Source organism: Stigmatopora nigra, chromosome 2, assembly GCF_051989575.1.
Source record: "Stigmatopora nigra isolate UIUO_SnigA chromosome 2, RoL_Snig_1.1, whole genome shotgun sequence".
NCBI classification, from domain to species: Eukaryota; Metazoa; Chordata; class Actinopteri; order Syngnathiformes; family Syngnathidae; genus Stigmatopora; species Stigmatopora nigra.
The window spans coordinates 12,900,389-12,914,210 of NC_135509.1; the positions used below are offsets into that span (position 1 = coordinate 12,900,389).

At 38.9% G+C, this 13,822-nt stretch overlaps 1 protein-coding gene across 2 annotated transcripts; it reads right to left on the bottom strand.

The window, feature by feature from the left end:
• Positions 1-233: 233 nt before the first annotated feature.
• Positions 234-13,455, bottom strand: ano5a (anoctamin 5a). Of its 2 annotated transcripts, none has more exons than XM_077743465.1 (20): positions 13,222-13,455; positions 11,868-11,929; positions 8,322-8,423; positions 7,646-7,717; positions 7,276-7,560; positions 7,028-7,147; positions 6,832-6,947; positions 6,616-6,750; positions 6,432-6,537; positions 6,273-6,333; positions 5,346-5,497; positions 4,667-4,744; positions 4,262-4,484; positions 3,991-4,169; positions 3,263-3,360; positions 3,064-3,194; positions 2,366-2,571; positions 2,089-2,288; positions 1,896-2,001; positions 234-1,382 (listed from the first exon to the last, which is right to left on the bottom strand). In XM_077743465.1, exons 1-20 carry the CDS (start codon positions 13,289-13,291, stop codon positions 1,188-1,190), a joined length of 2,697 nt encoding a protein of 898 aa, XP_077599591.1. In that variant the 5' UTR covers positions 13,292-13,455; the 3' UTR covers positions 234-1,187. The 2 variants fall into 2 exon arrangements, with proteins under 2 accessions (XP_077599591.1, XP_077599582.1); XM_077743456.1 differs by lacking the exon at positions 4,667-4,744 and adding an exon at positions 5,090-5,170.
• Between the last annotated feature and the right edge of the window lie 367 nt (positions 13,456-13,822).

Consider the following 13,822-nt stretch of genomic DNA (forward strand, 5'->3'; position numbering starts at 1 on the left):
TTCTCGTGTGCCAATTTAGCAATTCACTTTAGAATCCTTCCCCATACAAGGAGGTGACATGTAACCATGTACATGCATTTCACTCATGAGTTTTTGTAAGCATGCCAATGTATTCGGGTGTTACCCACACCCGCTAGTGCGAGCAAACATGAACAAGGAAGCAGAATTCTCACTGGCCATCTGTTGTGCGAATGTTCATGCCTGCCAATGTCCTCAGTAAAGCAGCTCGCCTGCGTTGGACTATAATTTATTCTTGAGGTTTGGATACAGTCATGTCGAAAAAAAATACAGAGTCAAATAATAAGCTAAGTCCGTGTACAGTAAGCACGTTCACATGGTTAAAGTATAAAAAGTGACCAAAGAATATCGATTCGCAGAACAAAGACAGAAAACAGAAAAAAATAAGTCTAAAATTCTATAGATTATCTGAATAAACGATACAATTTAAACAATTTCATGAAATAATTTCTCTAATAGGCAGCAATATATAAAACTTAAATATTCTCCATCTAATGCTTGAAAATTCTCAAGGCTGTGAATGTGGTGTCGCCATGACAACCGCAAGACTGGCACATCTATGACAAGTCATTTTTCATCAAGTGCATTGTGCGATAAAAAAAAAAAGAAATGCACATTACCTTTAATGCATACACATAACTGAAGCCATTTTATGTAGTGGTAAAAACAGTTATTAGTAAAAATCACGAGTTAAGTCATTCATCAATTTCTTATGACACTGCTGTCGTTGATACAACTGCCAGACAGGACAAAGTGTGATATATTAACGTATCTATTCTTAAGCCACTTATAGCATCTGATAAAATAAATAGTCCTGAATAGCGAGGTTTGTGTTTGAGATCAATACCAGCATTACAATTACAGCATAGAATAGAAGGCCATAAATAGGAGGCAGTTATATTCAAGTCTTGAAGCAGGATAGCTGCGGGGACCTCAAACTCCTTCATAAAAGGCTATATGTACGTATACAAGTGTTTCTGTCCTTAATCAATGACACATAAATAGTCACTCCTTATTTGTGGGTCACCCAAAACTCACCTATTTGCTTTTGTCACACTTTCTCAGGAGGAAGCAATAATTGGTTTCAAGGAAGTAAATGTTAAAGCTACACTTCTTGATCTTTGTGTGACAGGGAGGCGCTACAGTTAAGCTGTGTTTTTAAGGGGAAGTCACAGAGCATTATGTCTGCTAAACACCTCGTTTTCCTCGTCCACATATCCAAATTGACTCCTGACCTTCTCCACTTCGAACTTGTAGAGGTTCTCTTGAACGAGGTAGCGCTCTCTCCTCACTCGATCCCTCACGTCGATCGGAACGTCGGGAATCAACCAGGCCAAAAAGAACTTGATCATGAACACAATATGCTGTAAACAAGGAAGGCACAGCTGTCAACTACATTCAAACAATGGCTATTCAAAATACTTATTTCATTTTGCAATGAACCATTTTAATCTATTTCAGTGTTCCTGTTTTCTTGGCCATGATTGAAACGAACCTTTTTGGCATTAGCAGTTATCTGGCACAATTGCAGATAAGTAGGAGGCATTAAAGGAAAACCTGCCACTTTGAGTTTTTGAGATACAACCTACAAAATGAGGCTAGGGCAATAACATAAAAAATACAAAACTTGATGTAATTTTTTACTAATTTAAAGATGTTTCTATTTTACTGGATAGTTGTTAAATATATAACAAAAATGAGTCATGGTGACATTTTTCATAACAACAGCCTTTCAGAGTGCTTCAAAGTAAATGATATGTTAAAAATGCATTTATGATAACCCTGAACTGTCATTCACCCATTTTCGATATAGATGAAACAAAAATAATCGTTTTATTGCTTTCCATATGTGAATGAATGAACCCTAAAAGTACTACCTCCATGATGATGATGAAGGCCAGCTTAGCAGCCAAAATATGCCAAAACTGCAACGTGTGAGTGTACTGATTCTGATGGCCAGGAGGATAGCGGTAGTCTTGGTACCTGCATGATTGGTGAATTAACATTCTTTAAACACACGACTTCATGCCTTTATTTGATACCCAATCACAAGCTAACACACAGACACACCTGCAAGTTTTGATAGAGCCGTTGAACCAGGCCGGCAACTCATCATCATCTGGCCTATTGGCCGGTAGAAACTCTGAGATGTTGAACAGAGATAAACTGTTGTTGATGTAGCCTCTCATAGTCACCACCCCATCTGGCTGGTAGGCGTACATGTAGACAAGTCGGGGGATCATATCAGAAGTGAAGGCCACAATGAACGCCTGTAAAAAGAGAGTTGAAGTTCCGCATCAAGATCATGCGAAAAGAATCACCATTTGCATGTTTGTCCATGTCTTACATTAGTAACAACAGATAAGATGGCAATGCCACTGAGGATTTCTCCCCAGGCGCCAATGCTGTGAGCTTTGGCTGCTACGGGACGCCTGAACTGAGTAGTGAGCTTCCAGGCGTCCACTCGAACCTCAATAATGTTGTTGAAGAGAGCCAGCAGGGGAGCCAAAGGGAAGGAGGCCACAAACAGAGAGACGAAACCAAACTGGATCACTGGATCATGAAGAGAAAAAGATATTTTTAGAGGGGGAACAGCGCTATCTTCAGGATTCAGATGTGGACGTATGCCTTCATAGGGCACTAATTGGCTCTAACTGACAGTACAAGAAGTACAATGCATTTTGAATTTGAAAGAAGCCAGCCAGCCTTTCTATTCAAAATGGACTGGACATCTAGTACCGTCAAAGGCACTGAAACATAAGTATTCACATCCATTACCACTAAGTTAAATAAGTTGAATGTCAATTGTTTTTGTCAATTGCTGGCAGGTAATGGTAAATATATTTGATTTTAAATGTAAATATAATATATATATATTGACCATGGGCTTAACATTTTGGGTCAGGTAGGGCACAACTAGTACGACACAAAATGTTAATGTAGTCACCTACATCATCCAAAATATTATGTATTTAGGTCTAAGCAAGTTTTTTAAATAAACAAAAATAGAAACTGGCTAAATAAAGGGTTAAATGGTTGTTTTACCCATTTCCAGGTACTCATCAAAGAGTTGTAGTTGTCCAAAGACCACCAGATCGTTGTCTTGCTCCCAACGACTATACAGACTGTCCGGGTGGTTGCGAGCTCCTCTGCCGCGCCACCAGTTCATAACCACCCTGTCGCAAACGAGTGGGTTATTACTTGCAGGCAGGAAATATTGTAGATGAGAGTTTGAGATACTCACGGGACCAGAGACTCCTGAATGTTGCCCCACACCTGCTTTCCAGTCATCACAATGACCAATTGGGTGGTCAATTCAATCAAACAGCCGCCAGGGTCACACTGAAAGCAAGCAGAAAAGAATTTGAAGAATACCTTCCAAGGACGCACTGATTGAGAGAAAAGCTAATGACTGATTTACATCAGAGTATCTCTTTGTGCATTCCGATAACCTTTAAACATTGGAAGTTATCTTTTGAGCTTTCATTTAGAAGGTATTAACTTATTCAATTCCATCACAAAGGAAAGAAAGAATTACAAGGTCATTAAATGACATCAAAACGAATAGCAGACAGTGACTAAATGCAATGGCAATACAAATGTCACTCCTTCCCACATAAGCGTAGCGGCAGACATAGCTGTGATGGTGTTCTGAAGGTTAAAAAGAAATACTCCACAAGTGTGGTTTTATGTTGACCACAAATGTTTACAACCCAATGATAGTGGTTTAATGACTAACTGACCTGCCTTAGAACAACAAATGTGAATTAGTACCTAGTGCTAGCTCCAACATATTTATACATTGATGCTTTGGATTGACATTGATTAGTGTGCAATTTCCTAATAAGTAAAAAAAGACAGGGTTAGGAGAGATTTTTTGAGCGATCGACTAATTACCAATGAATTAAATTAAAACAGATCAATCAGCCAACTGAACAATGCAAGTGAATCGGTACTGATGCAGTTCCCCACCTCTTCATTCCTGAGTCTAGTTGTCTGACCGAACATGTAGGAATAACCTCCAGGATAGCCGATGAATTTCCCCTTAAAGAAAGCTACGTAGAAGATGGAGGAGTAGTAGTTGACAAACTGGAATAAGAACATCTTCACTGTCAGCTTGTTTTCATATTCCACATGTGTCTTTGGAATTTCTGCAGGAACAACAAGTAAACAAAAAAAATGCACATAAACAAAAAATAATGGCACATCTTAATCACCCCTACTACGCCGCCTTTTCTCTCACCTAGGTTAGTTATCCAAATAGCCACACGGTCATACATGAGGTTGAGTATCATAATGATGACAAAGTTGATGCATGAGCCGGTGACAGCAGTGGCCAGTTGCGGTGTAATTGAGGAACCCATCTTGTTGAATTCTTCATGCTCCTTCATGAAGCTGGCAAAGGCCGCGTAGACCGCCAGGCGGTATGCAATCACGCCGATGATGCAGGAAATGGTCAGACAAATCTTTGGGGGAAAAGAGAGTAGCGCCACAGCATGAAAAGACGACTGCAAAACACTTGGTATTCTTACATTCAGAAAAATACTACATACAAGCAAAGCAAGCTGAGATATACAATGATGTGAGGTTTGCAAAGAGTAGGAAAGAAATGCCGAAATAAACGTGACATTGCCGATTGAATGCTCACCCACAAAAGGACAGTAGCTCCAGACAGACAAATACGTGCACACCTGACTGTTGTTATGGGTAAGTTAGGCTCCATTTCCTATACCATAAGCAAGCAAAGCGTGTACAAAAAAGGTCAGTCACACTTTGTTAAAGCCTGAAAAGCAATTACACGAGGTTCCCCCAAATAGCCGTTTACGTCAGATCTGAGGCTGACCAAAGTGTACCAATTAACGATGTCAGTCATGGCGATAGATGCCCAATCCCTCAATCGAGATGGATTGGACAGCTATCTAATGCTGTCAATGGCAGCACTTGAAGGAAGATCCTGTTTTCAGACAGAGAAGGAAACTTGTGCTTGTTAATCCTTTTCAGAACTATACACCATGACAAAAAAAAATCCCAAATAAAACTGTCGTTTCTTTTCAGCACAAACAACCCTTACCCATAATAAAACGGTGATCCAGCAAAGAAATACTTTTCCCACAATATCAGTAGCAGTCCTCTCAAGAACCAACTCTGATTCCTACAAATGTGGCAGGATGTGGTCAAAGCAAATTTCAAGAATCCCGTTTCATTCAATAATCAGTTCAACTTCAAATGAACTCATTAATACATTGTAGAGTCAAATCTTAACCAAGTTCTACTCAAAATAGATGAGAAGATATATGACAAGAGTTCTGTCATGAGTACATGGACACCTGAGTAATGGGATTCAGCTTGCGGCTGGTGCACTTGTTCTCGTACTCGGGACGGATCTGCAGTTGCTGCTCCGCCTCTTCAAAATCCACCAGATCCCACTCGTATGCTAGCCGGGCCTGACGCCTCTTCCAGAGCTCCAGAAATAAAGTCACTAAAAATCAAATATCTTTCATCAAGTTTCTTCTGGGCATCCTAAACTTGAATGTAAACATGGATATTTTTCATTCAAAACTTGGACTCTTGACCCCAGAACAGTGAGGCCAACACGCTAAGCACTCTTTTAGAGCTTCTGTTTTGTTTAAGAGAATAATGATATGTTAGAAATATTTCAGCAAGAAAACTGTCACAAAAATCTAATTATCTTTTTTCTTTTTATTCGTTTAGGTGATTGCTGCCGACCCATCTCAGTTGACATGGATTGCCAACCTATGAGGTAACACTTAAAAATATACATTTTAGAATCCAATATTTTCATTCCGATTCTGTTTGACCAATGAAAGTGTATGATGTCCATCCTTTGATTTTTCTGAAAAAAAGATTTGGGCATCTCTGACCTCTGTGGACATTACATTTTTGGTCATGTAACCATCTATGACAAAAAGTTTTTTGCTCCAAAATCTACTTTTCAATGAGCCAACCTCCACATGAGCTAAAATGTGATGTCTATATATGTGGTCACCAGGTCTTTATGAGGTTGATTTAAAAAAAAAAAAACATTCAATATTGTTTCTTGCCTTGTAATGGGCTAATTTTTGTAGTTAACTCAATAATTCTTTCACATAAAACTAGAGGAAGCTTATGTGTTACTAGTGGTACTTTGACACAAGGATAAATGGTCTTTAAATATCAATGAACTGTACTACAGTTCAACCAGTACCACTAGGCGGTACTGCAGCTCAAAAGTGTGTGGGGCAGAATATACTCACCCCAAATTCCCATGAATATGGCAAAAAACAGAGTTCCTGCATTGTCGAACAGATGCGCTTGCTGAAAGAAAAAGCAGATTTGACAACAATAAATGTTAGTTAACATACTTTCTGAATCATCAATTTTGAGAAGCTTCATGGATCAGGAAAATATCTCACCCATGATGCATTGCATGTTGTACTGAGTTTCCAATAGGTACATTTCTTGTCACACAGTGGACACATGACAATATTGCCTCCAATTTGCTCATTGCAGATTTCCTTACTGAAAATAATTGAAAACAGTAGTTTTAGTGAACACGGTCGTTATATAAAAAAGATGTGTATTTTTTCTCAAATTCACCTCCACTCATTGTCTTTGTATGAAGTCAAACCATAGTAGAAACAAATTGATCCAACAATGGCAGCAAAAAATAACATCTCAGTGTAGAAGCCAAGCCAAGCAAAGTAGAGGCCAATCCGCTCTCCATAGTACTTCCTTCGAGGGGAAAAAAAACATGTGAGATGTTTCAAAATGCCGGCAAACATTGAAACAGTGTTTTTTGGTATGTTTAATGACCTGATGAGGTTGAGAGGTTGTTCTTTGAAGAAGCATGAAAATGTAGCCCAGTGTTGATAGAGGTTATAACGGTCCCTTTCAAAACTAGAATCCTTTGGTTTTACCCAATATTTGCCCTGCACGTGTAAACAAACACAGAATTATTTGAAAAATAGTATTTGATTATTCAATCATACATTTGGAAAAGAGGTCTCACGTCGTGCAGTGGAAAAGCCGCTGTGTACGTTCCATTGTTCAGCAACCTTTTGATCCCTTTCTTGTCTTTATCTAGGCGTTCATCCTCTCCGTATGCACACCTGGAGAGGATGTAGTACACCTTGGAAAATAGGCAGATTTAATCAATGGATAGCAAGTTGTATGTTTAAATAAAACAACAACAAAGGGAAATATGTAAATGGGGCTCTATTAGACATGTACAGAAAAGGTACAAAACATACTACTTACTATCCTGTTGCGAGTGGCAGGCGTAAAGAATGTATCTTTGTCATCAATGAGGAAGAAGTCAGCTTTGCTCTTGTTGAAAGGCGCGGTGAAGTAATCCGGGTCAGGATACATGATGTGGTCGGGAAGACGCAAAGGGGTAGCCAACCAACTCAAGGGATTCATGGATTTTCTTTGCAGGTCGTTGACTTTGAAGGGTGCTTTGATTTTCAGCACATCTGCGTAAGTGGCCAAAACCTCCCATGGAGCGTGGATCTTCACAAAGTAGGTCTTTCCATCTTCTGATTCCTATAATGTGGTCAACAATGAGCTCTACTGGTATATTTTGTTTTCCATGCAAGACATTACTCATTGAGTGATTGCAAACTCTTACTATTTTATCTTCCGTCTCCAGTTCCAAGCCAACTTTAATTAAGTTGGCTTCATAAAGCTCCCTTTTTCTTCTCTTTAGGAGAAAAAAAACAGATGAATTTGCTTCAACAGTTCTACAGTTATTATTTCAATGGCTGCTAGAAAATACTACAATTCATTCAAATCAATTATTGATCATTAATGATAGGTTGTTTTCCAATATATACAGTTAACACAATGACATAATCACCTAAAGCAATCAAAAATACATAGCAGTTTTAGATTTCTTTCCAATTTTGTTGCTGACAAATTTCACACATTAGAATGAAGACCATTATTTTTAATCAATGTTTTGCAATTTCAATCTGAATATGAATGAGTTAAATGACTTTAATCAGGTCATGTTATACCTAGTCTGTCTTCAAGTGTTTAAAATACACAAGTTGCCCAAGTTGAATTCAACCAAACCAAGTCACACCGAAATGATGACAGACAGATGTTAAGACTAACACCCCACTATCAACTTTTCGAAGTATCAGCAGTTTAACAGTGCTTGTCAGAGTAAACAGTGGAAACATCTTGACCCTATCTAGAGTATGTCCTGCTAATTCCCACTGGTTTGGAAGACATCTTGAAAGAACAGCTTCCTAGCAGAGCATTCAAAAAAAGCCCCATGAAATGGAAAACTTTTTTCTTACGTGTTTTTCACTGTCTTCGTCAGTGTACGACAGGACAAAATCAATTCTTCGCACTCCATCACGGAAGAACACCAAGTTTTTACTTATTTGCCGTTTCTCAATCTAGAACAAAATGATCAGAGGTCACAAAATGTACAAGACACACATGATTTGTCACTACACGTCTTTGAGCACAATACAAAAACATCTTCCAGAGGCACACATTGTCAGTACAAAGCTTCACAACGTAACACTGTGTTAACTTTGCATGCAGAGGTCTTAAACCTGGCCCCTAAATTCCTGTCAAAATGAATTCCATTTCTTTAAAGTGCAAAAACAAGAGCATTTTCAAGTGCAGAAGGAATCTTGGTTAAAAATAAACCCAAAAAATAAAACTAAACAGTAAAATATACACAGAACGAAACAAAGAAAAGGACAACACTGCGATTATGCTCCCAATGTTCGGTTTTCAGCTGTTCGAAACAGGACAGGTGGTAAATGGAAAATACAGCACTCCACTGGACATTTGTTTCCTTATCTGATAACAGACAAGTGCTGACTGCCTATAAAAGTATCTCGGCACATTTTCTTCTTAACTGTTTTTTGCTGCCTGCCTATGAGTAAACCACTAGGTCAGGCCTGATGAAAAATGTGAGTAAAAAAAACAACAATGGAGGTGGAGGTGGCTTTTTTAAGGATGTCGCCATTCCAAATCACTGAAACAAAAATCTGAAAGAGGGGAGAGAAGTGGTTCGCTTGTCTTCCTCCTAGTTTTGATCTTGAGGCTCCAAATCTCTTCCTGCATGGTTTACATCCTCGATGCCCAATATTTTTCCACTTTGTATCAGGTCTGATTATTTAATTGCAGACTCATTATGCCTGTAGATTCTGAGTTAGCCACTCGAGAGCATGCTTCAGACTGCTGGTGTGTACACTAGTAGTTTTTACTAAGGATATGGCTACTGTAATTATAATTGTGTGCAAACAGTAACAAACAGCTGAGTACATAAGTTGTGAATTTAAAAAAATAACTTGGCATACTATTAAAAAATGGCTGCAATTGTGGAATCAGCATTCGAGTTTTAGATTTAACCAATCTAAAATTATAACTCAACAGTTAATTCTTTTTTTCCCCTTAAAATTGATCCCTACAATAATTAGATCAAGGAACAGCAGTAAATTGGGTAACATTTTCCAAGGTTTAAGCATTTTATTTTCTGCAGTTCATGAACTTGTTTGGCCGAGCCGGGTGTAATAAAGTGTGTTAAAATGTCAAGCATGTGCATCAGCCATTCGCTGAAGGGAATCAAACTGCACAGGAATGCTTCAAGGGAGGACAGAACATTGTGTTTGCTAGTGGCTAATGCTGCTTCAGCTGTTCAGGGAGCTAAACATAACCACGCACTATTTAATACTGCCAGAGTGGCAACATACTTTCAGTAGGAAGACAACACTGTCTGCACTCAGCAAGGAGGAGCAAAAGTACACTTTACCTCCATCCCAAGCCTTCCTTTACAGTTAGACATGCACCAGAGCAAAATCCCGCTTCTCGATGGAGCCTTCCCGGAAGAGTGTGGGCAAATACTAAAAGCATTGCTGCCCGCAGTCTTCGGCTACAGAGCAGCTGCCTGCCAGCTCTCTCATACTCAAAAAAAAAAAAGTGACAAGGTGGAATAGAAGGAGCTGGAAGGCTTTAAAAAAATAGGGAGCTACTAAAGACAACATAGAAATCTGTGTGAAAATCTTTCAAGTTAATTCTATAGAAGCTATGTTTAATGTTACTTTAGTTGGCAATAGGACACAAGAGAAGGAATTCAACCATTAATAATGTAGTAGTGTGATGAAGCTGGTGATGTATGATCTGGCTACTCAAGAGCCTGAAAGCAGTAAATCAATGTATGCAAATCCATTGTGGGGAGTAAAAGCTTAGTACTAATTTGCTGTAAAAGTTTACAAGTCAAATTGTTGTTTTCTCCCAAATAAAGTCTAAATAAATTCCCACATTAGCTCCTAGATTGAATGAGTTCATGCTGACCATGCGAGGGCGGAGACCTTCCTTTACAGCTGCAACACTCTCATTTGCAGTGATTACAGTTCTGCAAGTAGAAAGCTGTACTACTCCCACTTTGGACCCCTGCCCTTGCCAAATGGAGATGCTTGAGTTCTGTCCAGGCACCACCAACCTCAAACTAGTGGGTGATGTCTTGCTTCCTATTTTTTTTTTGCATGTGTAAAACATGGTGTTAAACAGTAAATGTCTATTTTTAAGGGGAAGTGTAGAACTACTTGTGTTAATTAAGATTTTTTTAGATGAGGTTTTTAAATAGGAACTATGACTTAAATCCAAAAACCTAGTTTTGCTCAATCGATAAGTGCAAAAAAACACAAACACACGTGGTAATAACAAGCAATAACAACAGCTAGGAGGCAGCCAATTATCAGATGTGAGAACAAAACAATTTTAATTACCTCTCACCTCAGCATGTTTTCATGACCAGCACGAATTAAAAACATGCTGTAGAAGCTACATACACTTTTCAACACAGATGTGCATTTTATTCAAGTCTGACAGACACGCTTTATTATTTAAAACTTAGCCAATGAGATGCATTGAATAGCATCACATCAAAAGCTTGTTTTTACCATGCCATACCCTCGAACGATATTTCAGGAACAGTGCGCGCTTTCTCGGGTACTGTGGAGGAACCGAGTTGAAACCATAGTCCTAACAGAGCAAATGGAAACCCAGGACGTTATTAAAAATATTTTAAAGTATTTTCAATGTGATCTGATAAGCCAGAAATCATCCAGATGCAAACACAGGGGCATGCATCTGTGTGCCGGACTGGCATCTTACCCCAGTCAAAGAACTGGTGCGCTCTAAACTGTGAGCCTCGCACTGAGCTTCGCGACTACTGTCAGACGAGGCCAGCGTGGCCATGCTGCCGTTGAGAGACTCACAAGTCGCCACACTCGTACCGTGGCACTTTTCCAAAAGGAGAAGAGGACACATTTAGCATGGGATCGCCTCGAACCAATTCCAAGTCAATTAAACTAGTCTACACGGTAGCGCAATAATGTCATGCAAATGAATACATTGGAGCCTTGTACTCTTTCCATTGGTCTTGACAATAAGTACTTTTGGTTAACAAGATCTCCCAAGCACTATTAGTGTGATTATTAAACAACCAAGAGAAAAAAAATGCAAATATAGTTCAGCATTTCTACAAAAGATAGTGAAAGAAAAATCCCCTCAATGTCAATTCTAATGGAAAAAAGTGTTAAAACTCCAGAGTCTGTTCCTACATTTCGAAGGCCTTATTAGCAATTTTTGTTCACTTTCATTACATTTCTTGGCCAATTCAGTTCTCCCTCACCAAACCAATCTGTGCATGCCTTTGTGTTGAGCAGAAAATACACTGGAACACAAGATAGCCTTCCAGATAACTGCCCCCACAAAGCTGGAAGCACGTGAATATCCAAACTGTATTGGAGACCGAATCAGACATGTGTAATTACACAATCTCAGTATTTTACTCAATATACCCAAATACATTTCTACCTTACCTCTGATTCTCCATATAGGAAACCTGGCCCGGATGAGTCATGGTAAGAGCCATTCATTTCATCTGGAAGACAGCAATAAGAGATACAAAAAATAAAGGCAGATTCCAGCAATATTGTTGACTGCTCATCTCATGTCAGCGAAATCAAAGGTATGTTGTTATGAATTGATACTAAACAGATGTATAGTTTTAGCAACTATTGTTATGGTTCATACTATATTTGGAGGCAGGACTCCCACCAGAAACAAAAAAATCCTCAGTTTCTGATCCCTACACTTGGCTTTCAGTGTAAACTACATTTATTTATATCTTTAAAGACAAGAGGACTTTTGCACCATTTACATACTGCCAACAAAAGATAAGTAAAAAATTCTAAACACACCTTTACATTTAAATATCCCCATAACATGGTTGTGTTTAGTATACTAAGCATGTACTTCAAATAATGCAAGTTAAATAGAGCCATGACAAAATCTAATGAAATGTCTTATTTGGGGATATCCGATGGAATATGCTTCATTAGCAGTATTTCCATTTAATATTATGGAATAGTCTGCCTGTCCTTCTGTTATATGAGAAAGTCTCTTGAACAACTTGGCCTATTTCTGCAAACCTGGCACGGTGCCGCCATGTGAGAAGCAAGCAGTATATCGAAAGTTACAATTACATTAAATACAGAGCTTATAACAAAATTCTTGCTTGTTTCCAGTCCGACTGTCGGACTAGAAAGCTTGGAAGTCCCTTTTTCCATTCACTTTGTGACATTCTTGTGTGATAGCTAAACGTAGGAGAAATGTTTACTTTGGAAAGTGTTCATGTTAAGCAATTACAATGAAGATGTTAAACTTTCATGGTGAAAGACATGCAGTTCTTTTTAACAGGGAGGGACTCAATACTTGATCATGCTTGTAAATATTTTTTTAATATAGTCAATTACTCCCACTTTGCTACAGTTATTCTACCTTGCTCTCTATAGTAATAAAGTACTGTTGTGACATTATTGGCTTGACAGCAGGCCTAATAATACATGCTCATAGACGCAAAACATTGTGGTGGCTAAATTTAGTACACATGCGAAGGTTGACAGTGTTGATGACTTAACTTCAATGAAGAAAAACTGTGTAATGAACATGTAAAGGGTAATTTTAGCAGTGACCTAACTTGAATTTTTGTCACCTCTGACTGCTGCAAATATCTTAGCAATTACTGTATTCATGTAAGGGTGCTTTTACAGTTAACTGCTTTATAATAAGAGGTGAAAAAATACTTGGGTCATTTGAGTGGGTTTCAATTCTATTATAATCCATGCAAATTGCAAAGAATGCAAACTTTGATCTTACTTAGAGGTGACTCACCGGGATAGTAGTCAGACGGGCTCATCTCCATCAAGTTGTTCTCTCCACTCCAGCCCCTTACTCTGTTCATCTTCAATATTTTGACGGTCCAAAGTAGGCACGTGAATCCACATCTAGCTGTGTCTATCCCGAACCCGACGATTTCTTTACTAGGGCCCCTTTTCTATGCCGGCCGGGTGTCTACTCCTGGGTGACTCAGTAACCTGGTGCCCGGTTTCTCGTTCACCCAGTGACCACCCGCCGCCTACTGACGTACGCCTCCCCACCCCGCACCAGCACAGGGGGAGGTTTGCAGGGGGAGTGTCTCCCCCTCTCGAGCCAATAATACGAGTCCAACGGGAAGCGAGTGTTTGGCCTTGTAATTTCTGCAGTACTAAGCCAGCTGCCCGTTCATTAACCAAAACTGACCAAAATTGCTCTTTTCAATTAGCAGAACCTTCAATATGAACTAACTGTAATTTTAAATGTTTTTCAGTTTTCTAAAAATAGAAATATGTTATGGTTCTTTGGTTTGTAATGTATATACCTTGGACATATCCTTTTCTTTCTTTTTATTCATTCAATAATTTAACCATACCACTTATCCTCACAAGGATGGCAG